A 24,888-nucleotide genomic window follows, 5' to 3' on the forward strand; every position below is an offset into this window, starting at 1 on the left:
GGCACTCCGATCTGCTGGGCATCTATGAAACAGAGCATCACGGCCCTCTCCACGTGCGAGGCGGAATACATTGCCGCCACCGCCGCAGTGCAGCAAACTGCATGGCTTCGCCGGACCCTCCAAGATATCCGCATGCTCAGCCCCCACCCCACCCCCTTCTTCATGGACAACCAATCCGCCATTCCCGTCGCACGAAACACGGGACCGACCAAACGCCGCAAGTTCATTGATCTCCGGCACCATTTCTTGTCCCATCACGCACGCAACGGCAACATCGTCCTGAAGCACGTCCCGAGCGAAGACATGCTCGCGGATATATTCACGAAGCCGCTACGATCGGAGCCGTTCCGAAAGCTCACGGCGAAGCTCCAAATCGTCGCCGCCGCCCCCCCACCCCCCGCGCAGCACGACCACACAGCGACGGGGGGAGTGTCATGATTCCCATGTCCAATTTATGTCGCTATGCGGCCGTCCTGCGCCCTCTGTCATGATTCACTGTCATGATTCCCATGCACAGCTCACACACCTGTACCACGCACACACGTAGCACAGATGTAGCTCCCCAGGCAGCGCCGCCGCCACCGGCGCCGCTCCCCTTCTTAGTCGCACACGGTCCGTCTCCCTCAGTAAACTCGGGCATCGTTCCTTGCACCACAGAGAGGAGGAACAATACAAATACAATACAAATACAATAAAAAGGCAATAGAAAGAAAGCAGAAAGAGAACAGAAAGAGAACAGAAAGAAAGCAGAAAGAAGTAGGAAGAAAATAGGAAGAAAGTAGGAAGAAAGTAGGAAGAAAGTAGGAAGAAAGTAAAAAAAAGAAAGTAACTAAGTAACTAGGTAAGCTACGAATTTTGCCCGGGCCAACTTGGTTGGGTGCCCAAGTGGCTCAACCAACTTGGGCACGCAACCAAGTTGGGCACCGGGCGGGAATCGAACCCAGGGCCTCGCAGGCGCAGAGTGTCAACTGCACCACCAGTAACCGGTTGTCCACTCTGCCACGAACTCCTCTCACCCAAACAGCGGACTCTGCGGCGACACAGTGTGGATACCAACGGTATTTAAAGGTATGCATTTGTCCTCGCAATCAACATTGCTTCTATAATTTGAAGGTTGTCCGCGGCTTGCATGTTACAGTGAATTGAACAAGTAAAAAACTCGCTTCTGCGTGTGAGCGATCATCGCTCACCGCACCATTGTGCACTTTGGTTAAACATTACTTTTTTAAAAGTAGGTACCTTCACCTCCACACGCGCACAGTACAGTACATGGCTGTGATTGCCATGTACTGTACCAAGGGTACTGTGTCAGGTGTTCGAGATCCGGATGTGAAACGTGTCCACGTCGAGAACACGCCCCCTGGGTACGTGCACTTACGACATATTTTTGCCGACATTTTGGCCCTCTCCCATGAATTCCCATTCTCTGTAATCTCCCACCATCCCTACTGTCCCTGGCATCTCCAATCTTTCCACGCTCTCCGCGCTCTCCGCGCTCTCCGCCGCTGCTGGGAGAGGAGCCTCGGTGCGCCGGTGCGTGTCTGCATTTTTTAAGTGTGAAAGGTGTTTCGGCCGGGAGTCTGGAGGTGGAGGTATGTTTATCGATTCTACATTCCGGGTGTGTTGCGCTCCCGATCCGGTTTCCAGCACGGGTTGGGCGGGTTGGGCGGGATGTGGGCGGTGCGGAACGTTAACTGGAGAAATTGGGGGGTTAGGTTGTAGGGTATTGGAATCAATTTAATTGTGAGCGGTGACCATGATGTGGGGCTTGTGAGAAAGGTCATATGCGAAGCATGTTCTTCCGACGGAGTGAATTGAGGGACAAAACTGGAGATGCTGGGCGCTGGAAATCATTGCATACTCGTCGACTGAGGAGATGGGAGGGAATGGGGACTGTATTGAAGCACTCGAGGATGTTTGCTCGCCACTTGCGGTTGGAAGGGGAAGGGGCGCGTGGACATTGGGGACATTGGGGGGTGTTCAATGAAATCGATGACAGCGTCACAGAGAAGTGGGAAGGGGAGATCGGAAGAGGACTCTGCTGCGGCGACGGAGGTCGTATTAGGGAGAGAGCATGCGGAAGAGGGAGAACAGAGGGCCGCAGACGACGATGGTGTGAGAGATCGGAAGGGGAAGTCGGAAGGGGACTGTGCTGCGGCGACGGAGGGTGTATTAGGTAGAGAGCGGGGGTATTCAACGAAAGCGATGGCAGCGTAACTGAGAGGTGGGAAGGGGACTGTGCTGCGGCGACGGAGGGTGTATTAGGGAGAGAGCATGCGGAAGAGGGAGAACAGAGGGCCGTAGACGACGATGGTGTGAGTGCCGGACAATTGGCATGAGACGACGGCAGTAGGTAGGGGGTCAAGGAGGCAAAAGGGGTTGGTGGAGAACGGGCGCGGCACAAGGGGACGGCGCCGTCGAGAGCCAAAACGGGGGCGGGGTTAATGCGAGGTACGGGAGGCGTGTGACTGGCAAGAAACAAGTATCAAAACCGCAGATACCATTCGCCCGTCCGTACCACCCCAAAGGTTAAGTATGCCGCGCCGACAGCCGCCACTCTTCACGCAATCAGCACAACAGCCAGTTGTTATCGTGTGTCATTCTCGGTAACCTTTTGCTTCCGCCTCTGTGTTTCGCAATTTTCCGCGCTTGCAGACTCTACCCTTCTTCCTTTGCTGGCAAACCTTTTCGTGCGAACGAAACGTTTGAAACGTTTAACACCTCTATTCTTACCAATAAAGACTCTTACTACACTGTACCGTACATGTGAAATCTGAACCCAGTTCTTTAATATAACATTCACCTGCGTGCATAAAGAAGAAGAGAAAGAAGAAACACCAAACCGCATTTTCAGATCGCTCTTTCTTCTGCCTATATGTCTGCGTGTAAACCGTACCTCTGGCGTGCTTGACCCGGAAGGCCAAGATGGACGTCCTGGAACGTGAGCAAAACGTCTGGGTGCCAGTCCGTTGCCTGCACGGCAAAAAAAGAAGAAACAGTGCCAGTGCGTCGTGTAAATAGGAAAGAAAGACAAACAGAAAGAACGAAAAGCGCCGAAAAAACAAGCGGTGACTCGCGTTAGCAACAGCATCTCTCTCAAGCGCTGTTGCGGTAAGTCTCGCAGGCAAGGAGGCCGCCCATTTCACATATGTTCTTTGGTGCGGTCGCCGGGACACCAGTGCGAGACTTACCTTTCAAAAGAGAGGACTCGTATTCGTGAACCACGGCCCAAACAGAATGGAAGCCGAGGTTGAAGCGGTTGTGTCGGAGGTGTCTGTGCGGTCAGTGCGGTCGGTGCGGTGGGTTAAGGTGGATGTCGGGAAGGGAAAGGGAGGCGCACAGTCCGGTGCATCACGTGTGTTTGTTCTGTTGATGTACAGAGGTGCATTTGTCTGAGGGTGGAAGTGAGAGTCGACATTTATCGTAGGAGAGACAGACAGTGAGTGGATGATCTGACGTGCGCATGAGCGCATGAGCGCATGAGCGCATGAGCGCATGAGCGCATGAGCGCATGAGCGCAGGCGAGATCGTGATTCGAGATCGTGATTCAAGCATGATTTCTGCCTGGAAGGACCCTCGGTGCGTGTCTTCAGCCGGACGTCTGGAGGCATGTTCATCGATTCCAGATTCCGGGTGTCTTCCGCTCCCGAAACCCCTCGACAAATGACGTCACTGCGCGCCATACGGGACAGATCCAACCAATTAAATGCATACGATCGATTTGCATTCCGCCTCCCCTGATTCCACGCATTTCGCTGGTCCCGCTGCTTCCTGTCGCGGACTTCGGAACGCCACATTTTGGGCTGTGTACTACGGGGGAGGGTAAAAACGTGAGGATGTGGGGACGTGGAGACGTGGGAACGTGGGGACGTGGGAACGTGGGGACGTGGGAACGTGGGGACGTGGGGACGTGGGGACGTCATCGCTAACGCCTCGGGCTGCTGTGCGTGCCGGGAAGCCGAGATGGCAGGCAGTAGGGAGCGTAGCGGGTGAGGGAGGTCTCGTGAGCAAGAGGCAGTGTGCAGGATGATGGATTTGGGGGGGGGAGGCAGCGGGAAGACGTTGGAAGGGCGAAAGGCTTAGTTTTAGAGTATTTGGATTGCGTAATGTGTAAAAGGAATATGTTTAGCGAGAGGAGAGAGAAAAGTGTTTGTCGCTAAGACCCGTGCGCGTTTGAACTCGATCGAAACGGAGACGAACAAGTAGATGAACATAGACAAGACGAGGTTGGTGAGGAGAGGAGGAACAATACAAATACAATACAAATACAATAAAAAGGCAATAGAAAGAAAGCAGAAAGAGAACAGAAAGAGAACAGAAAGAAAGCAGAAAGAAGTAGGAAGAAAATAGGAAGAAAGTAGGAAGAAAGTAGGAAGAAAGTAGGAAGAAAGTAAAAAAAAGAAAGTAACTAAGTAACTAGGTAAGCTACGAATTTTGCCCGGGCCAACTTGGTTGGGTGCCCAAGTGGCTCAACCAACTTGGGCACGCAACCAAGTTGGGCACCGGGCGGGAATCGAACCCAACCAAGTTGGGCACCGGGCGGGAATCGAACCCAGGGCCTCGCAGGCGCAGAGTGTCAACTGCACCACCAGCAACCGGTTGTCCACTCTGCCACGAACTCCCCTCTCCCAAACAGCGGACTATGCGGCGACAGAGTGTGGATACCAACGGTATTTAAAGGTATGCATTTGTCCTCGCAATCAACATTAGGTATATAATTTGAAAGTGTGAGCGATGATCGCTCACCGCACCGTGGTGCACTTTGTTTTTAAACATTAAAGGTCGAGAAAAAGGTTACAGTACTGCAGGTAGTAATTTACCTTCAGCTTCGCACGCGCACAGTACCGGTATAGTAAATTTTACATGGCTGTTGTTAGGGCGAAAACGGGGTACGTCGTCCCGTGTCTTACCCGTGTGTGTTTTTTTGTGATGTGTCTGTCCTCGGCCGTACAGGACGACCGAAAACCACCGCATTTGTACTCTTTTTGCGCGCGGTCTACAATTACTAACTTAAACTTCCAATTACTTACACCGGTCCCAACCACGTGTCACACAACCCCCCACTTAGGCGGGGCCACGGGCCCCGGCCACTCAAATTTTGCCTTTGATTTTGATTTTTTTCACCCTCCAGCCTATATCAACACAGACCTGGGGCTCGGACCCCCCTTCCCTTCCTGTGGTATCTGCCGTCGCTCTCCGTTCGCATTTCTCGCTCCATCCCAGCCTCGGTTTAGCTCTTCTGGCGTCCTGCTTCCTGCGCTGCTTAGCTCTCGCCGCTCTTCCGCGTTGCCTCCGTGGTCCTCGTCGTAGTTTAAACCTCCTGTTTCCCGCCAGATCGAGAGGCACGCAGGTGGGGTTTCAGTCCCCGTGTGCCCTCTTTGGCCCCCCTCATAGCGTAATACGATGGCGAGGACCAAGCAGACAGCGGCGAAGAGCACGGGAGGTAAGCGTCCGCGGAAGCAGCTCGCTCTGAAAGCTGCTCGCTTCGCCAGCCGCTACCACTTAATGTTCGAGCTCTCATCTCGAACAGATGTAACCAAGGTTTCCAAGACGGGCTCCATGTTCCACATTTGGGTGGCCAGCGGGCATCGCCGTTACGCCGTAACAGAACAAGAGTTCAACAGCCTTCTAGGAGATCATATTACTGCCCTGCTCCACCGCAAGCCAGATGAAGAGGTCTCTCTCGAAGAGATATGGCGTCTTGGTCTAACAGAGTCGTTGTCGGACACAAACCAGTACTGTATTATCGGCGACGGTGAGTGGAACATTGAGTCCATCTATCTCGACATTGACAACACGTACTATGGCGTCGATGCCGCAACCAACCTTCCTCACCGTATTTTGCTATACACTCTACCAATTTCCGGAACCGGGAATAGTACAACTCACAAGATGGTTGACGATCTCTTCCAGTTTGGTGGGAGAGACCGAATTAGTGCCTTCTTAAGTATTGACCGTTTTTGCACCGACCAAAAGGGCAGGAGTCTGAAGATGATCCATGGTCGTTCCAGGGCGGTCAATCCTCGGACTCCGATCTACCGCGTTTCCACACACGGGACCGTGCGGTTCCGAGATAATAGTGACATGTGCATCTCCGCCGCCGTCTGCAACGGTCTCCAACTACTAGGGTCCCCGAACTTTGCCGTCAAGTACTGCGATCTTTTAGTCCGCAACAGCCTCCTCTTTGAGAGGACCGGCTTTCGTCGCGTCGAATCCGAGATTTCCATGACGCTGGAAAACACCTTAATCAAGATGAAGTCGCTCTCCGCGGGTCGGGTCTTCGTAGTCCATCTCTCGGACTCCTCTTGAGGCTCGACCCGGGTGTCTATGTCGCGACTTTAGAAGGCTTGCCCCACATAATGCACAGAATCTGCGTCTCGACCATACATTCCATCGTACTTGATTGTATGGAGGGGTTTCCGCTTCAGCTCTGCGCCGGCGCGGTCAAAGCATGCGTTGGAGCCGACGGGATCTTCGTTGGCGTCTCAGAACTGCGCTAAGTTCTCGTCGTCACCCCTTCCAAGAAGAAACGGAGCAGAATTGGACGCGCAAGCAGCCGCAGAGCACACAAGAAAGCCGCGATTCGGGGTTCGGGAAGTTCCATTCAGCATTAGAGGTCATTGGTGATTCCCATTGTCTCCATGACCCACTCTGTATCTACTTGTAGCAAGCAATCAGCACTTCATATGCATTTCACTATCTTTCAATTCAAAGCGTAAAAATCCCTAGTCATTTGCCTCACTGAAGGTGCAACGGCTGCCTCTTGTAGAGGACCAGCCTTCTGGCATGTATCTCCCTTCTCGAGTAGCGTTGATGCAGCGACACTAGGGTGTACCGCGGATGGCGCGCACGAGCAACTCGGCATGGGCCATAGAACTTCGACAAGGCGATAGGCCATTTCTGCATGGGCCCGAGGGCAGCCCCTTTTGCGACCAACACTTCGTCGCCCACATTGAAAGTTGCTTCGCGACCGTCTGTTAATGTGGTTGCAGCTCTGCGCCCGATTATTCTTGTTGCCCGCATCGCCCTGGATTGCAGGAGTTCCATTTCCCGGTGGCGGATCTCGGAGACTCCGAAGAGAGGCTCTTGGTCTCCAGGCGCCATCCTGGGCAACACCCTATAAAGCAGCTCGAACGGGGACAATCCCACCGCCATCCTCCTGCGACGGTATCCATATAGGACTTGACGTAAAGCATCGTCCCACTCAACAATTGCAGGCGAGGCACCGAGAATTATCTTACGGACTGCTCTCTTCAATGTGCCGACCATCCGCTCTGCCCATCCGTTCGACATAGGCGCATAGGCGAGCACTGTCTTCCACTTAATACCGTTTCGTGCCATGAAGGAATTCAGGACCGACGCTGTGACCCTAGCAGAAATAGGTTTCATCATTGGTCAGTTAAATGCAATTACTGGTCGATCAGTATGGTTCGTAAGTGGTCCATGACTGGTAATGTTTTACATTTAACGTTGTATGACAACCGAGTGTGGTAAGACCTAACTCATTGGTCCGTTAACGCAAATTAATGGACCAAGACGGACCATTGCCGGGCCAGCCCGTTCTCCATTCATTGACCATTAATTGTATTTGTCCCTCTTCCAATTTACAATATTTCCGTTTCCCCGACCAGTGCTGGTCCCTTCACGGACCACTTCTGTATTCCTATGCGTGCCACATCTGCACCATGATGATCTGGTAGTGGACCACTCGCGAGGCATGCACCTATACATTAAAGGCGGTTCTGAAACAAATCAATTATTTATTGCTAATTCTGCAGAATAATTCGCCGATGACGTGCGGGTCATCATCCCGTATGACAGACAAACTTGCCCACGTCTCCCTTGGATGCGCATGGAAGAGTGCACGCTGGAGAGCTGAGTTGCATGACGTGAGCCTATGGGACGCCAGCGCGCTTTCCTGCCTCGACGCCGGCGGTGCGGTCTCCGGCACGAGCGGCGAGGCGTCGCCGGGGGGAGTGCGCACGGTAGCACAGCAGCGAGGGGTCGGGGACGGCTGGGAGCAGCTCCTGCGTGGCGGGGGGAGGGAGGCGGCGAGCGTGGACAAGTTGAGGTACCTTCACCTCTTCACGTCGCCGGTAGATAAGAGCCCGCCCTTCCTGCCGGGGCGGGGCCTCCTGCGCGTGGGGCACGTAGAAGTACCAGTTCATCCGCGACATCCCCGTACTGCCCGACCCTATCAGCAGTCCCACAGCCAGCGCAGCGTAAGTCAACGGCATTGCAGCCTACAGCGTCGTCAACACCCGCATCATGACGCTCGACCGCCACGGGATCGGCGTGCTACTCACCACATCCAGCCCGCCCACGAGCCACCGCACCCGCTGCTTGATGGATTCCTTCAGCGGGACCGGGCTGTGCTCGAACAATAACGCGCCGATCCATGCTAATCGCACCCCGCTTGACCGCGCTTTCATCCCGAAGAACGCGTCCCCAGCCATGCTCCCTTCAACCCCGTGGTCAAACGTCACCTTCTTCTCCACGAAATTGCAGGCTACCACAAACGAACCGTGCATAACTACCCACACTTCCCCACACCTCCCCACACTCATTCTGGATCCGATAACGCCCACAGCCGTCTGATACCCGTCTCGAGTCGGCAGGCGTTGTCACCCAGTTCGAATTGTCTACTTCTCCGCTGCCCGCTACTGTCAAGTTGCCATCCCTCGTCCATAAAAAATCGGACCTTGCCCGATTCGTGGCAACCTCTGTGTCTTAGCCACACAAGTAAGGTAACTTTCCCGCCCGCAATGCTGCATAATTGCACGAACCGTGTCCTCATCGAATCGTGTGTCCTCATCGAGATGTACAATCCAGTCCATTTCATCTGCTGGCGACACCGTGATCGCATAATTTAACGCACGAGCCTTGCACAGCGCCCCTCCGTCTGCCTCGTACGAAAAGAGTACAAGAATCTCATACACTCCTGGGTCGTCAATCTCATCGCTCAAATTCAACCCTTGATCCGTCACCACCTCGACCCTCCACATCCGTTCAGGGATCCCGCTCCTCTTAAACACTGCTGCCGCCCTCTTCGAATTTCCCTCGCTAGTCTGGCGTTATCTCCCCTAGTTACATATTGAAAGTACAACGTGAAGTACAGGTCTAGCTTCGTCTTGTCCGTCTTATCTGTCTTGTCCGTCGTATCCGCTACCAAACCAATCTCTTGCACACCTGCTTCTCCGTCAACAACTTTTCCTTGCTGTATCATTTCGGAGATTGTTGGCAGACGTTTCCAGATCGCTCGCGGAAACCCCACTTGCCTGACAGTTCAGAATCATTGCCGGCAAAGCCAGAAGCGATACCCATCGCAGAATATGAACGACATTTGTTAGAAAGGTCGACGCAATGCTAAAAGTTCCTAGCAACCCTGCTGGTCCATCGTTAGTAGGGTTTTCATCGCAGATATATATAGAATTCGGAAGCCAGCAAAACCGCGATCCAAATGAGGCCATTGCAATATGGTCCCCGAGTGGTGGTAGGCTAAAATGAAACACAGACCATAAAAACAAAACCATCACCGCATGGTACAACAGCACCCGTGCAGCTCGCTTCATGGCCGAGCCTTCCCGTTTCGGCTTTCTTTGTTGCGGGGTTAAATCAAAAGCTTTTGCAATCTGCGCCGGCCAATGCGAATGAACCAGCCTTCCATCTTCGGCTGCCTGAAAGAACCGCTCGTGTATCGCAATTAGAGTCGCTGCCAGTGGCTTTTAGATACCACAGAGACCACCACGCCGACAAGAAGCAGCACCGGCAAGTATACAAACATCGCTTTATGGGGCCCATAATCGCCGTGGGGGTGGCGAGCCGCTGGTTTGCACCACAGCTGCATAAAACACGAGCTCGAGGCCATATATGAATGGATGAAAGATTAAAGAATAGGAACCTTCGGCCGAATAGATTTCAATTAGCGGGTAAAGTTGACAGCGAAGAGTAAGCACGACGACGAGAGTTGACGTAAGGACCAGGGAGGCCGAAGTGCGATCGTAAGTTGGGTAAGGATTAGCGTTAAAAGGGCAAAATTTGACAAGTGTTGCAGAGACAGGTCGCAATGTCCAGGGCAAATTCAGGAAGATGGGGGAGAAAAGGGAGTTAGGCGATTATGTCGACATACATGATGAAACGTGTGGACTGGTCTAGGTTTGGGAAATGAGATAGCCAAAATGCCTGTAGGGAGGCAAGACATGTGATGAACGGGATGGTGAGCTGCACGTGAGGGACATTAGCGGTTTAATATCTTGCAAAGAGGTCGAAAAGAACGCAAAAGACGAGAAAAGTCAGTGCGAGATATGAGAGTAAAGTGTAGGCTATGATGGAGGAGAAGGCATCATTGGGGGGAAAGGAAAGAGATCAGTAAACTCACAGAATGAGGCTAGCTGTCGAGGAGAATAATGTGCAGCAGAGGCTTGGTGGATGAGGAGAAGGCGAACGTGTGCGCAAAAAGTGCGAAACATTAGAGAGGATAGAGGTGAGCCGAGTGGGAAACATACAATCTTCAGGCGAAAAACTGGTGAAACCTGTGCGAGAAGGCGTGGGTGTAGGAATTAGAATAAGACGCACTGCAAAACAATAAAGACCTGGATGAGGGCAAAACGGGTCAGAAAGTGGAAGGTGGCGGTGGGGACGACTGCCAAGACGAAGAAATTGACAGCGGAGAGCACACGAAAAAAACGACTAGGTCTGCCACAGGAGGGAGGAGAGCTATGGTAGGGGATGGGGAGCGGCAAAAGGGACGGGAAGGGGTCTTTCGACATCAGGGGAGACGCCGAGACGAAGATGGATGCAATGAAAGATCGGTGGTAGGGAGAAAGGAAAGCTAACAGCGGCGGAGATGGAAACAAGGCAACAGGAGGCGATGAAGATGAGGGTACGAGACGATTTGCGCTTCATGCAGAATGGATGGAGGAAAACGCCAAGTGATAGCCTAGAAGGTAGATCAAGGGGTGTGAATTTTTGGTTCTGTACAGTATGATGCGCGGCCGCAGTCAGCTGCATTTGGCATCCACTCGTCCCCACTCTCGCAGCCATTGAGCCCCAATTTTGAATTATTTGTCCCGTGAGCTCACGATATCTGCTGGCCTTTCACCCCACGTGCATGGACCCGGTGAGGACCCCCTTCGGATCACGGTGATTTTGCAACTTGTGCAGATCCGTCAAGGGCAACAATTAGCTGCGACGAGTATGCAGTAAGGTAAAAGTAGGTGAAGCTACGCGGCATGAGTCTCGATGTTCGGTTTGGGAGGGGTGCTACGTACTCACTGAGTCCTGTGAGGTTCCAGGAAGCGATACAAGAGATGCATATCGATCGATCAATAGGTTCGGTATTATTTCTTCCCTTTCACATTCATTCAGTCTGGAATCCTATTATGCCAAGCCCACATCACCAGAAAAGCCCCTGACGCAAGCAATACTAGTACCACCGCTTAATTCTTGGATTTCATCTTCCGTTTCCAAATCCCCGTAGCACTGCACGGCCCGTTTCCTTCAAAAGCTCCCCCCAGATGAATTCCCCATCTGCGAAGTACGTGCGTTTATTATGGCGCCTCCCAACAGCCCTGATCTTCTCTACGACCGCAATGTGGCGTTGAATGACATCCACACCCTCTACAACTGTGTTGCCGAAGAGACGAGGATCGTCGCGTCCACGGTCGACGTAAACTTGACCTTGCTCTCCCTTTTTCAGGCCAGCTGCAACCCACGCCACTAGCGCAAGCAAAAACGTCATCGCCTTTCCCTGGAACACAACGCGATGTTCGACAAACTGTATTACCTGCCCATAGTATACTGCCAATGTGCCACTCTGCAACCTTCCGTCTTCGTATTCCCCAGCGACATAGTAGTTACGCCTTCGATCCTGTCCGAAGTGCAGTGCGGAACAACCTATATAGAAGACACGGGACTCATCGGAAAACTGGCTGCGAAATGCCATTCTGCCCCAGAGAGTCACGTTTGGATGTCGTATCAAGAGTTGACGCGCAGTGTCCCTGTCCGTTTCAAACCGATTTATGTACAGGTCTTCCATGAGCTTGTTCACATTCACATCCAACGATGCGTGCAACAAATCAATTGTAGATGCTTGAAAAGGGTGGCACAGCATAACTTCATCAAATTCTGGTAGGCTGGTCGTGACGTGAAGTTTGCCTCGAGGATACCGCGTTGCATTATGCACAAAATGTGACAACCCAGACGCGATACCAGTCCTCAGTTGGTAGCTAATGTATGAAGCCTGAAACTTCCAGTGCTGTAGCACGGACTCCGCCGCCAAGTGTGTCGCATTCAGAGCGTGAACAGCCTCTCCAATAAATCGTTCCATAGGAAACTGGGACACGTTTAGTAGAGGACCGCAATTTCGCACAGAATCAGCGAGATGCAGCACGTAGTGTATTGTCATCTTGCATGCCCGAATTTTCTCCGGTACACCGTCGTAAAACGTTGTTTCGTAGAAGGCGTAGAACTTTCGGCAAAAATGCTCGAGGTTATTCACATCGGCCTCAGGGAGGTGAGGTCGTGTGCAAAGTTCGACGATCTGTACGAATAAATGCCATCCTTCTAGAAACTCTTCCGGAAGGACGTCATGAAAGACAATCAGGGAAGATTGAAGGACAAAAAACTTCCACTCTTCGGCTTTGAACATTCTTCGTTGCCGCAACGAGCGAGGGCGACGAGTCTCGGAGGCAACTCCGCTCCCAAATTCCAACAATGCGGCCTCAATCGACCTTTCCTTCTCTGGTGTCATCCAATCTTCCTCATATATCAAGTCCACGAGACTACTGGCAATATTGATAAGTAAAAGATGCATGTAGTCCAGCGGCACACTGCGGTAGAGAATAAGGGATGACCGCGAGAACAGCTGGGATTCCCCATTGATTCCCGAAGATTTGCATAGTTGATTCATCTCTTTCTGTGAGCCTCTCTGCACCGACCCACGAAGACACTCAATTTGTCTAATATTCTTTTCTGTCTCTGCTTCATTTCGCATGGGCAAATCGTCGGAACGCCAAAATATACGTCTTTTACCACATGCATCTCTCTCGAAGCTGGGGAAATACGTGTGCTTGACACAAATGCCTTTGATGAGGCAGTACATACAACCGCGAAGCCCATTGTAACCCTTTACGCAACATAGCTTACATAACGCCGCCAGGTCACCCTCGAGTAAAAGTATGTGGCATCGAACGACAACTTCATTTCCATCCCAACGGCGACAAGGAACGCCCCTTGATAGCTGCCTCATTTCTTGCAAGAAGGGCTCAAGAAAGGATATCAAATCCTTTGGTTGATTTGGACCGGGCACGCACACAAACGGCAGCATGTTCTTGGTTTTGACCCTGTCGCAGGGGGCCAAATTGGCGATCATGCAAACAAAAGGCCACATATCATATGTGGTGGAACGATACGGTTGCGCGCCATCCCCAGAGACTATGAGAAAGATGTCGTTTTTAACTGCTTCGAGCCCTCCGAGCCTGTTGGCTGTATCACGAAAGACGGAACCGGAAAATACATCGCGATATGTTGCAGGACCGTTACCGGAAATAATTTCGAGCTCGTTATGGTAGTACCTCACCATGTCCGGTCCCAATGACGCACTGCGAAGTCGGGCCTTGATTCTATCCCATATGCGAATATACCCAAACTGCTTCACCTTTCCCTCACAGTTTTTTATATCGCACCGCTCAACTTCCCCTGACATCAGAGTTTTGAGATGTTTGTGGGACTGCGCGCACATGTAGAACCTGTCAATTTGTACGTCCTCCGATTCATACAAAGCGTCTCGTACTCGGGACCAAGTCTTGTACGGAGCCTTCTGTATCATCAAAACGTCATTCATTGCCGAGTCTGTCACTTTATGCTTGAGCCAAAACTCCAAGACTTTTGAGTGCCATCTGAACATCATATCCATTTTTGTCGTGGATATGTCCTCCGAATCAATGAGGACGTTACCGTCCCATAGGCTGCTACAGGAAACACTTTGGGATACCTCTTCGAGGAAGTTTTGGAGAGAGTCGTCATCCGTATTTTGTCTTGAACTTGCAGCGAGTACAGCGTTCTCGGGATCAGGTGCGACACCCCTCATTCCTACAGAAGGGCACTCAGTACCCTCCCTGGTGAAATCACTGCAGATGCTATCCCTGGAAGATATAGATGGTACTGGAGTTTGGGGTAGGTGAGAACCAGCTGTATTCGGATTGATCTCAGAAGGCCTATCTGAATCTGCGTAACGATGGAGAGCGCTTTCCAGAGACCCATCATGGTCCGATACATGCCGTGAAGACCAATTAGAGCTTTGCGAAGAATGCAGTGATCCCTCGATCACAGGACCGGAATCAGGACAAAATCGCCCGCTGTACGGAGTCGGGAGAGGCAGAACAAAATTGTTCTGACCAGTTCTAGCTGCATCTGACTTCTTCAGTTTCTCTTCTGCAGCTCTCTTGTGTCTTAAAGAGGTCTTTCTGACCCGTGGACGCCCGTCGCATCTGCATTTGTATATCGTCGGACATATCACCAAGTTCGCCATCGATACGCGCGTTTCCAGACGTTCAATAAAATTATGTGCTAACCCTCAGAGGTAGATCTACCGCATATGTATACTGCAGGGTTATACATGTACCGTGGCTGCGTCAAGCATTGGCTAGTCAATGTGCGAGTTCCATGGCAGCCTCCGCACCCGAAACCCGAGGCATACCGATTTCAAAATTGTGGTTTCGTTCCGGCGGGAACCGAAATTGATGTGAAGCGCGTATTTCGCTTCGTCCCATCTGGATAGAGTGTCCATAAAGCCTGAGAGCTTTGGTTGGGCTCCAATTCTGTTTAGTCCATTCATCTAATTCCCCACTTGCGTCCTGAACCTATCCCCATCAAGTTCTATTGACACACCCTCCTTCTGCAATACACTCTTCAACTTGTCTTCACATGACCCCACTTTTTCCTCATATCTTCATCAACCTCTCCATCCTTCACACGTCCTTCGCCTCAACTTCACAGACCTGACGCGCTCCTTCAAGCCAATTACTGTGGACAACAAAAAATGGCAAGCCTCGTCGCCGTCCTACGAAAGCTCGAAATCATTGAAGCACAGCTTCGGAGAGTTGCAAATGATACGAGCGAGACAAAAGTCGATGTCAAGTCTTTGAAGTCCGATCTGTCCAATATAAAGAGCACAATTGGGCCTGCCGGGTTGCCCACAGTTTTTGACCGGAACAGCAATTCAAATATATACGCCTCTTTTCGGGGAGTACTTCCGGCACCAAAGAAAGGTCGAAACTCCAAGGAAACGTCCTTTTTTTCGTTAGGTGGAGAACTTAAGGCTGCAATTGATGTTTATAACTCTGCCGCAAAAGAAGCCGGAATCCGGCCAATACCGGAGATATTGCAAACGCCCCTGTCATTCTCTCGTGCAGTCATGAAGTCGGCTGAAAGCTGTATTGCGACATGTAAGACGTTTGGACCATACAGCGGCAAACTCACATTTATGGAGATCAAGAATCTGTACAGCAAGGAGCAGATCATGTTCAACCAGGCATTCGAACTGATATTGAAACGGTTAGTTCGTTTGCATCCAGTTCTCGCCACTGCGGAGGGTCAATGGGCTGCAAACACAGCTGTTCGCCGACGACTAATAGTTATGAAGGAGAACAGGAACGCATCTCCCGAAAAGGAAAGAGATGAAGAGTGGAAAGGAGTGGGCCGTACAGAAGACTCCTCCAGTGATGCAGTCAGTGATACGGAAAGTTTTATCCTCCACGAAGCTTGTGCGTTGCACGACGGGACAGAGTGTGACCTCTGCCGTGATGACGAAAATATGGCCTTACCACGCGAGGTTTTCATCGCTCGGAATGCACCTCGTACGGCAGACATATCCGCTATTTCCAATGCCGTACACATGGATGATGCGCACGAGAGGGTATGTAAGGAAGTACGGCATGTGTCAGACAGTAGTGATGCTAACTCTAAAGAAATTGAACGCAACTTACAGCCGCCTGCACGCAGGAAAACAAGAAGCAGAAGCGTCAACCATGATATCCGGAAGAGTGCACATAATATCATTGCAGGGAATTCTGGACGTGTGCATAAGGAAGTGGAAGGCAGCCTGTCTTGGCATGGCCGCATGTCTGATAAATCGGGGATGGGCTACCAGGCCTTTGGCTTGCGATCGCGAAAGCGTAATATCAATGATGTGTCTGAAGAGCGTCAGATGAAACACGCAAGGACGGAGACGAAAGGACAGAAGGCTGCTCCGAAAAGGAGCATGTTGTTTGAAAGTGACGAGTAGAGTTTTTAGCTTCACTCCTACGCATGCACTCTCTTGGCGAAAATGCATACGTCGCTGTTAGTTTGTACACATAAGATACGCTGCGACATCCAGTAAGGTGCTTGCTGTTCATTACAATCGCACAATTGTTTCGTGATGCCTACCAATTTGTAACAGAGAAAGCCGACGGTTGAGAAAGGATTCTTCGCACAGCGTTCACCCGGAACAAAATTACGGGGCGCACTTCAAAAACTTGTGGCCAGAAATAACTTCCATCGGCAACTTCATAGAAGTCTCTGCCAACAAAAATTGTAATACCTTGACCTGCCACGAGCAAAACATCGGGCATCCCGGAAATGCCACGTCACAATGTTGTCCTTGGCCTCCAAATGCAGCCCTTGTCTCCTCTCCGTAAAGCGTTGCAAAATAGGTACGACACTGGGTCTCCATGACGTATCATTGACCGTCATGAGGGACTCCTAATTCGTCGAGCGTGGGTATCGATAATCATATCTGTGTTGCGACACGAGATCGACACCGAGGTCACCCAAAAAGCTGTCCAACGTGTCCTTCGACCGACCACAAAGGATATATACAAAGTTGCCAGGATGTGAAGAGAGCCTCAGCAAGAACCTTCTTACGGACAGTGCTGGGAAATCGAGATCAGTGAGGGAGACAGGCGCACAAGGTGTGCCTTCATATTCGAGTAGAAACAATCTTTTGGTCCTTGTACGCATATCTGGAATGACATCCAACGAAACGCGCAGTACGGATTGCCTCGGTTTGTGCATATCTTGCACTTTCATCTGTCTCAATTTTTTGCAACTCACTAACAAAAGACCGAGCCCAGAACGCTACAGTATGCTTGGTCACATAATGACACAAATTGCAATGATTGAGAGCTCGTTCTCTCTTGGGAACAAGTACTGCTTCATGCATAGCATTGGCAAGCTCCTCGATGTTCGACGGGTTGACGCATATCGCAGAAGAGAGCAATTCGGCAGAACCCGCAAACTCGGACAGCACCAAAGAAGCTAATCCCGACAGTACCAAGGAAGCAGTGATGCTTCTGTTGAGATAAGACGTACTCATACGAAAAAAGATTCATGCCGTCTCGTATTGAGGTGACAACCGCCACATCTGCAACCGTATACAAGGCACATAGCTCGTCAAATTTGACCGACTGATTAATAAACACAATGGGGGCGTACTAAACATTCCCGTATTGAGCATTGATACGGCCCACGAGTTCGTTTGTCTGGCGGATGAGCTTCTTGTATTCATTAATCTCCGTTCGGGACGGGACGCCAATTTGAACGAGTAAGATATTCTCCGTCCATGCAAGATGGTTGGACAACAGATTTCGGAAGTTTATGACTTTGTGTGGTGAGGGACTCGGTTGGACACGACGATGAGGCGGGGGCTGGTGGCGCCATGCTGCGGGAGGCCCTCAAGATTTATATACGACCTGCTACCAGTGCTGAAGTGGACGGGGTGGCATCCTGTGCGTCGTCGTCGGGCTTGGCAGCATCACTGCGGACGGATTTGAGCTCGAGATGGAGGCGGTCGATCTGGGATTAGATCTCTGCTTCCGTGGGCTTGGCGGAGAGGTCGTCCAGGTCATCGAGGTCGTCCGAGGAGCCCAGCGAGGGCGACAAGATCAGGGTCGTGCTTGACGCGGGGAAGGGACGCGTGGGGAGCGTTGCCTCGCTGTCGTGCAGCAGATATTGATGCACATCCAGGGCCCGGAGGGTGTTCGCAAAGCGACGACAACGCGCGGATCCCACATCGGCCATGTGGTGCCGTACACAGCGGAGGGGATGAAAGTGGAGCGAATGGGGTGATCACATGGACAGGGCGGTGAAAGGATGGGCAGGGAGGAGGGGAATCGAAAAAGAGAAGAGGGGAGAGAGAAGAGGGGGAGGGAGGGATAAATGTGAAATGAAGGAGAGGGTCCGGCAAGGAAGGGCGAGGAAGGGCGAGGATGGGCGAGGATGGGCGAACAAAGTGTGGTAAAGGCGGAGGCGTGCGGGGGGAAAAGAAGGTTTACAAAAATTGCCGGTAGTATACACGTGGACACGTGTACAAATGTTGGCCCTCCTTTATCCGAAGAGTTGGGCCTCACGGACCCTAGGCACACACTAAGCGCCCCCTCTTCCAAAATCACGGGCCGTTTTTCTAATTTTAAAGAACAGTTAGATGCGGTTGCCAACGGGTCGCGGTTGGGCGCCCCGACTAATAAGCTACCACCCGAGCCTTGCAGCTCGGTACACGCCGGCACAAAGCGCTCGGAAGAGGAGACAGGACCGGCCACTGCGACGGAGAAGGGGAGGCCGCAGCCGCTACTACTGCGCTGGAGGGTGATCAGCCCCACAACGGCCCCCAGGAAGAGAAAGAAAGGATCTGTGCCTGCCAGAGAGCAGAAATACGGCTTATATACAAAAATGCCGTGCCTCAAGAAGTTGAGTTTTTCATTTGGCTTAATTAGTGACCGTTTCAAAATTTCAAATCTGAGAATGCCATTCATGAGTATGTTCAACGGTACAGCTTCCAACTTGTAGAATTGTCATGTAGTTGCGACTGCGCTCCACCAAGTTCAGCCGCCCCCACCGTAGAAGGGCACCGTCATTTTCGCGATCGCTACGCGCATGTGTGGGGCGGCCTCCCGGTCAAGCGTCCTCATCCTCATGGTACAAATCTGCGTCTGCGTCACGTCAACGCCTGCTGTGTCGGCCCCGGGACGGCGCCATCACCGAAGGTATCGGCGATCTGCCTCTCGAAGTTTGCGATATCCAAGAAGGGGGCTGCGCGGTTGAGGCGGTGAAGGACCTTCTGCAGGCTGTCCTTATGCGCAGAGGCGGTGCTATCATACCACTCGATCATGGGTAGGCCCTGACGAGTGCGCTGACGTCGATCCGGCACGATAAGAGTGTGGCACCATATCGTTGTCACAGCTACTTAGCACACACAAGTGTCAAAGTACCCCCAAGAATGATCGCTTCGAGCCATTTCTCGCAGCTCTTCGTCGTACAGCCTGTGTCGTTGTGTTCTCTTTCCTTTATCAATTTATCGCTGTGGTGGTACCGCTGCTTCGTTCTTTCAAGTATCACGAAACATCCTTCGCATGTCTATCGGTGACAGCACCTCGGAGTCTGTCGTTGACGCGGATGATCGAAGGATCCTTGGCTTGCGAGCGGAGATGCTGTCTCCGGAGGAGATGGAGGAGAGCGCAGAAACCCATAAATCTCAGAAGAGGCGAACGTTGAGGCATTCTTCGGGCAGTACACGGATATTGAAAACGGACTTGGCGGTGAACGGAGCAGCTCAAGACCCAACGATTGATTTTACAAGTCTGCGAAAAATAGGACTGCAAAAGAGCGTCAACCGAGTCTTCTCGAACCGACGGCAGTCGTCATCTTATGCTTGAACATGGGTGCCTGTGTGAGTAAAAATTGCGACGGTCGCCCTGCGCAAGACGGATCTCCATGTGAATCTCAGCATTGGACTGGGCCATGGTAATCAAGACGCGAGCTTTGGACAAGGGTCGCGAAGGCGCATCGCCATTGGAGACGGGCATGACTGGGCGGACGATGGGAAGGGATCTGTGATGCTTGATAGGGGGGAGGATATTGATGGGAGGGAGAGGGGAAACGTGGTGGACAGGGGGAGATGGTGTAGTCGCACAGGAGGAGGCCGACGCATGTTCAGCAACGATAAATGCGTGCTAGAGCAGAGGAGGTCGAGATCATCGGGCATCGTGCGAAGGGCTTGGGGAGCGGTTTGAGTGAACTGCTCAGAGCCATATCTGTACTGCTTAGCGGGTGTAATACACAACTGCCTTGGGTTCGGAAGTCGGTTTGTAGGGGACATGAGAAATACGTTCTGGGGGTAGTGTTTGAGGAAGATTGGCGATGTGGGGGTGTGGGTCGAAGACTCTGGACTCACGACTTCTCTAAATAAAGTATTCTGTAAGAAGGAAAACAGCGCATTGTAGAGATGCACAGCGGCAGTGGAGCAAGTGCGATGTACATGTGTTGCAGCATGTAGGACTTAACAACTTATGTGGAAACAGCAGAGGCATCTGTTTACACGCATGGAGTGCGTAATTTAGGGGAAAGATGGTGCGGCGTAGGGCACGGACGTTGGCGTAAGGAGACAAGCGCCACCTGACTCTCACGCCCGTCACACATTCAATAAAGTCGCCTGACTCCGCAATCAATTGCCCTGCCCTGTTTCCTTCCCTCGGCCTACAGCATCCCGTACTCCGTCTTCTTTCGACCACCCTCACAAGAACTCCCCTGCATCTCCTCCCTCTTTTCCCCATGGCCCAGAGAGAAACGATCTCAACCCGTCCTTGCTCCCACCATGCACACATCCCCCCTTCCCCTCCCCTCTTCGCCCCCTTCCTCCCTTTCCTCCGTCTATAAATACCCCCTCACTTGTCCGCACACAGTCACGATGCATCTACACCTCTCACTTCACTCATCTCTATCACTCACCCCAACCCCACCTCACAACCAGTAATGAAGCCCACCACCCCTCGTCCCACCGCTCTACCCACCGGCGGCAGCTCCGGCATCGGCCTGACCTGTGCCGGTCTCGCTGTGCGTCGCGGCGTCTCCTTCATCCCCGCTTCCCGCAATGAGGCCCGTCTCGTCGACGCTCAGCGTCTTCTGCAAGAGCATGCCGCTAAGGACGTTGTTGTCGACGCCTGCCTCGTCGACTTGGCCAAACTGCAGCGACTTCACCAAAACTCTCATCCCACGCATTGAGAACATGCCCAACGACGCCAGCATTATCTATCTCATCAATTCCACCGGCATCTTTCGCCCGAAGCCTTTCGTCAATTGCACGGAAGAAAACTACGATGTAAGTCCGCCTGAACCCTCCTGCACTCACCTCCCTCTTTCCACGATACGCCACCGTACTCACAAATTTGTCATGTCCAACGCTTCGCTTCTCTCGCGCGCAGTTGTACCACGGCCTCAACCGCGCCACCTACTTCGCCACGCAAGCCGTCGCCAAGCACATGCTCTCGCGTGGCGCGGGTGACAGCATCGTCAACATCGGCTTCATGTGGGGGGGCAAGCAGAGCATCAAGGCCACGCTGAGCTCGGCCTACTCCATAGCCAAGGCCACGCTGCACTCCCTCACCCAGCCCATCGCCCTCTAGATTCATCGCAATTAAAACTCCCTAACCCGTTCTCCGTCCCACTCATGAACCATTGCTGGTAACGTTGCCCAGGGACACAAGTGGTCGTCTACGCGTCGCATTGGTCAGTCCGGGCACCTGGCCAAAAATAAATGGTTCTCAAAAATTGGAGAATGGTCAGTGCCAATCGATGAACAAAATAAATGGTCAGGAATGGCGTTCCCGATGGACCATTGGCCAACTATGCACAGAAACTGGTGGGGCGAAACAGGGATCGCGCCCATACAAGGGGACCCGTAGTGGACAATTCAATGCACTGTTGATCAATTATGAACCCGTAGATGACCACAATCGACCATTTATTGTATTTAATTTCTGCTAGGGTGAAACATGTAGCGTTGTCCGAGACAACGACACGTGGTAACCCAAAACAGTGGATTATCTCTTCTTTCACGAACTTCAGCACCTCCTCTGCTGTCGAGGTGACGGTGGCCTTATGTAAAGGAGCAGAGATCTCGGCGAACTTAGGAATGAAGCGGCGGTAGTATCCCGGCAGACCAAGGAAGCTACGAAGCCCTGTCGCATTGGACGGCTCCTTCTCCCTCTTAATGGCGCTGACATTTTCGGGGTCCACTTTGACGCCATCTCCGGTGACTATTTGTCCAAGCAGTCGCGTTTGGGACTGTGCGAAGCTGCATTTTGAGATCTTAAGCTTCAGCCCGCTCGTAGCAATCACCTTGCAGACTTCACGTAAGTGTGAAGTGTGCTCTTCAACGGACTTCGAGAAGACGACTACGTCGTCTAAGTAAACCCTCACGAAGCTAAGCTTTTGGAAAAGCTGGTCCATCATCCTTTGGAACGTAGAGGGGGCGTTCATTAACCCAAACGGCATCACCTCGAACTGAAACGTCCCAAAACGGCAGACGAAAGTGGTCTTCTCTTTGCAGTTCTCAGCCATCCGGACTTGCCAATACCCCGACAACAAGTCAAGCGTTGTGAAGACCGAGCTCCCCTTTAAATCATCGAAGATCTCCTCGATCTTTGGCAAGGGCCAACGATCGGCTTTCATTTTGCGATTGAGGGTGCGGTAATCTACACAGAACCTGGGGTTTCCGTCTTTCTTCGATGCGATAACGATAGGAAAGGACCAGGCCGAAATGGAGGGGGTTATTATTCCCGCCTCCAACATCTTACGAAGCTCCTCACGTACCACTTCATTGTGGTCTGGCGGAAGCCTACGTGCAGCGTGGGTAATGGGGCTTGGATCTTCTAGCTCAAACGAGTGAGACACCGGAACATCTGCCGGTCTTAAATCGTCGAGTGACCAAGCTACGATGCCTGAGTTCTGGATAGAATTCACAATGCTCTCCCTGGCCTCGAAAGCCAGGTGGCGCAATTTCTCCCCTAGAAGGGCTACTTGAAGCCGTTCCGGGCCTTCTGCGTCTACTCTGCCATCTCCTTTCGCGTTTTCCGAGTCGGACTTTAGGCCCTCTTTCATTAGATCAGGAAGACCATCCAATTCATCTTCGATTCCATCCGGTAGCTTGGTGAGTCCCAAATCAGGTTCAAATGGTGGCTGGTCAATAGTCGCCAAGACAAATTCAATGTCGCTTGTCGTAGACGAGCCAGGTACAGCCTCAGAGTCAGAGGTGAAATCCTCACTATCAGTTGAGGCTGCACTCCGTGAAACGTGTTCCACATCCATGTTGAGGCCTAGTCTGGTGGTATTCTCACCTACTGTCATCTGCACATGTTGCTTACCAAGATCGATGCATGCCTGTAGTCCCTCAAGGGTCGGAAGCCCTATGATCAGGTCGAACAGCGATCTTTTCACGACTAGGAAGTCCAACTTCACGATAAGTTCACCAAACGATGTTGGTATCTGATGAAGCGATCCCAGGCAGGGCGCATTAGCACCATCTGCCACCGTGATATGCTTCTCAGTCGGTTGCGGAGAGAGGCAAAGCTTAGACACCAGCTTTGGCGAGATTATGTTCGGTACGGCCCCAGAATCTAACAAGGCTTGAGCTTCCGTCCCATAAACCTTCACAGTTACCAGCCGAAGCCTTCGAGACTTCGTATCGGCGTGACCTGCGAAAGCACGACCACGGACTCTTTGTTTCGGAAACAAGCAGCCTATCTCCTTCTTCGCCACTTCCGCATCGCCGCGAACAAGCTGTCCGAAAGTGAGTCCGGAAGATGCGTTTGCAAGCTCCGAAACAACACTATACTTCCTCACATACTCCTGGAGGGATGCTTTTCTGGTCACTTTCTTCGCTTTCTTCCTCTGGTGGGACCTCTTTGGCCCCGCCTGAAGTGGCAGAGCCCTCTTTTGCATCTCGAATGGTACAGAAGGGTTCAGAAGCCTGGGAATGGACACCTCCTTCCGCGTTTTGTGCTGCTTGGGAAGAGGTTCCCCGTCTGCGTTTCTCTTAGTGACGGCCACGACTTCTCCGTCGCTAGTCTCGTCAATATAGGTGACCTGGGCATTCCCTGCACCTTCTGTCGCAGGTGCTGTGGACTGAGTCGTGGCTCCTGCCCTCGGCAGTGCCGTTCTAAGCCTGGTCCAACACGTCTCCTTTTCATGACCAAGCCTCCCACAATTCGAACAACGAGTGTCTCGGCGCGGATTAGAAGGGCATCGGCTGGCTCCATGCCCCGGTTCCTTGCAGAATGAGCAGGTTCGGACCTGGCCACCTTGATCTGTTGTCTGATTCTTCTTTACCAACAAAGAGAGTTCTGCTAGCTGTTCTGCTAGCACGTCCACTTTCTTTTCGATCTTTTCCGGCTCTTGGTGTGTGTCCGGTCTCTGTAGAATGCGCCTAGGCGCTGGAGGCTGAGGTTGCCTAGCATTTTGTGCAGCCATAAAGGCTTTGCGGCCAGACACGAAGTCCTTAACGGCCTTCTTGAGCTCCCCGTACGAGGTAGGTGCCCTATACAAGACGAACTGTGACACGTCGGTGTGCTCTATGACCACGTTCCGGAGTAGTCCGAACTTGGCTTCGGGGTTGAAAGCTGCTTTATTGAAGCGGCGATCTATCGCGTTTAACGACGCCAGCACGTCGTTGCCGTCCAACCTACTCGCGACTGCGAGCCTGATGTTTTCTTCCGGTTCAGGGACTGATTCGAAACGGTCGAGCAATGCCTTCTTGACGGCTTGGTAGTCGCTGGCCGCCTCGTTCAGTCCACCGTCTTGGCTGTACGTTTCATAGTAGTAGTCGAAAGCCTCCCCTTGCAGGTAGCACAGTAGCTCTCCGGCTTTGTCTTCGTCGGACTTGCCTTTCATTACGACGTTTTCGTAGACAAAGAAGAACTTGGCGACATCCGCCTCGTGCTTACCATCGAACACCAGGGAAGCGGGACCCGCCTGACTGTTGGCGTCGGCCCTCCACAAGAGTACCATGTTAGGGCGAAAACGGGGTACGTCGTCCCGTGTCTTACCCGTGTGTGTTTTTTGTGATGTGTCTGTCCT

At 52.2% G+C, this 24,888-nt stretch overlaps 3 protein-coding genes; 2 read left to right on the forward strand and 1 right to left on the reverse strand.

Annotated features, from left to right (window-relative positions):
• Nucleotides 1-816: 816 nt before the first annotated feature.
• Nucleotides 817-1,076, reverse strand: CHC_T00006937001 (hypothetical protein). XM_005710288.1 is given in 2 exon segments: nucleotides 817-890; nucleotides 891-1,076. The coding sequence occupies 1 exon segment, from the start codon at nucleotides 1,074-1,076 to the stop codon at nucleotides 891-893; it is 186 nt and encodes a 61-aa protein (XP_005710345.1). The 3' UTR covers nucleotides 817-890.
• Nucleotides 1,077-1,992: 916 nt separating this feature from the next.
• CHC_T00006938001 (hypothetical protein) lies at nucleotides 1,993-2,766 on the forward strand. XM_005710289.1 is given in 2 exon segments: nucleotides 1,993-2,217; nucleotides 2,218-2,766. 1 exon segment carries the CDS (start codon nucleotides 1,993-1,995, stop codon nucleotides 2,215-2,217), a length of 225 nt encoding a protein of 74 aa, XP_005710346.1. The 3' UTR covers nucleotides 2,218-2,766.
• Nucleotides 2,767-5,403: 2,637 nt separating this feature from the next.
• CHC_T00006939001 (hypothetical protein) lies at nucleotides 5,404-6,309 on the forward strand. Its single transcript, XM_005710290.1, has one exon. It carries the CDS (start codon nucleotides 5,404-5,406, stop codon nucleotides 6,307-6,309), a length of 906 nt encoding a protein of 301 aa, XP_005710347.1.
• The last annotated feature ends 18,579 nt before the right edge of the window (nucleotides 6,310-24,888 follow it).

This window comes from Chondrus crispus, genomic scaffold, assembly GCF_000350225.1.
Source record: "Chondrus crispus Stackhouse genomic scaffold, scaffold_55, whole genome shotgun sequence".
NCBI classification, from domain to species: domain Eukaryota; phylum Rhodophyta; class Florideophyceae; order Gigartinales; family Gigartinaceae; genus Chondrus; species Chondrus crispus.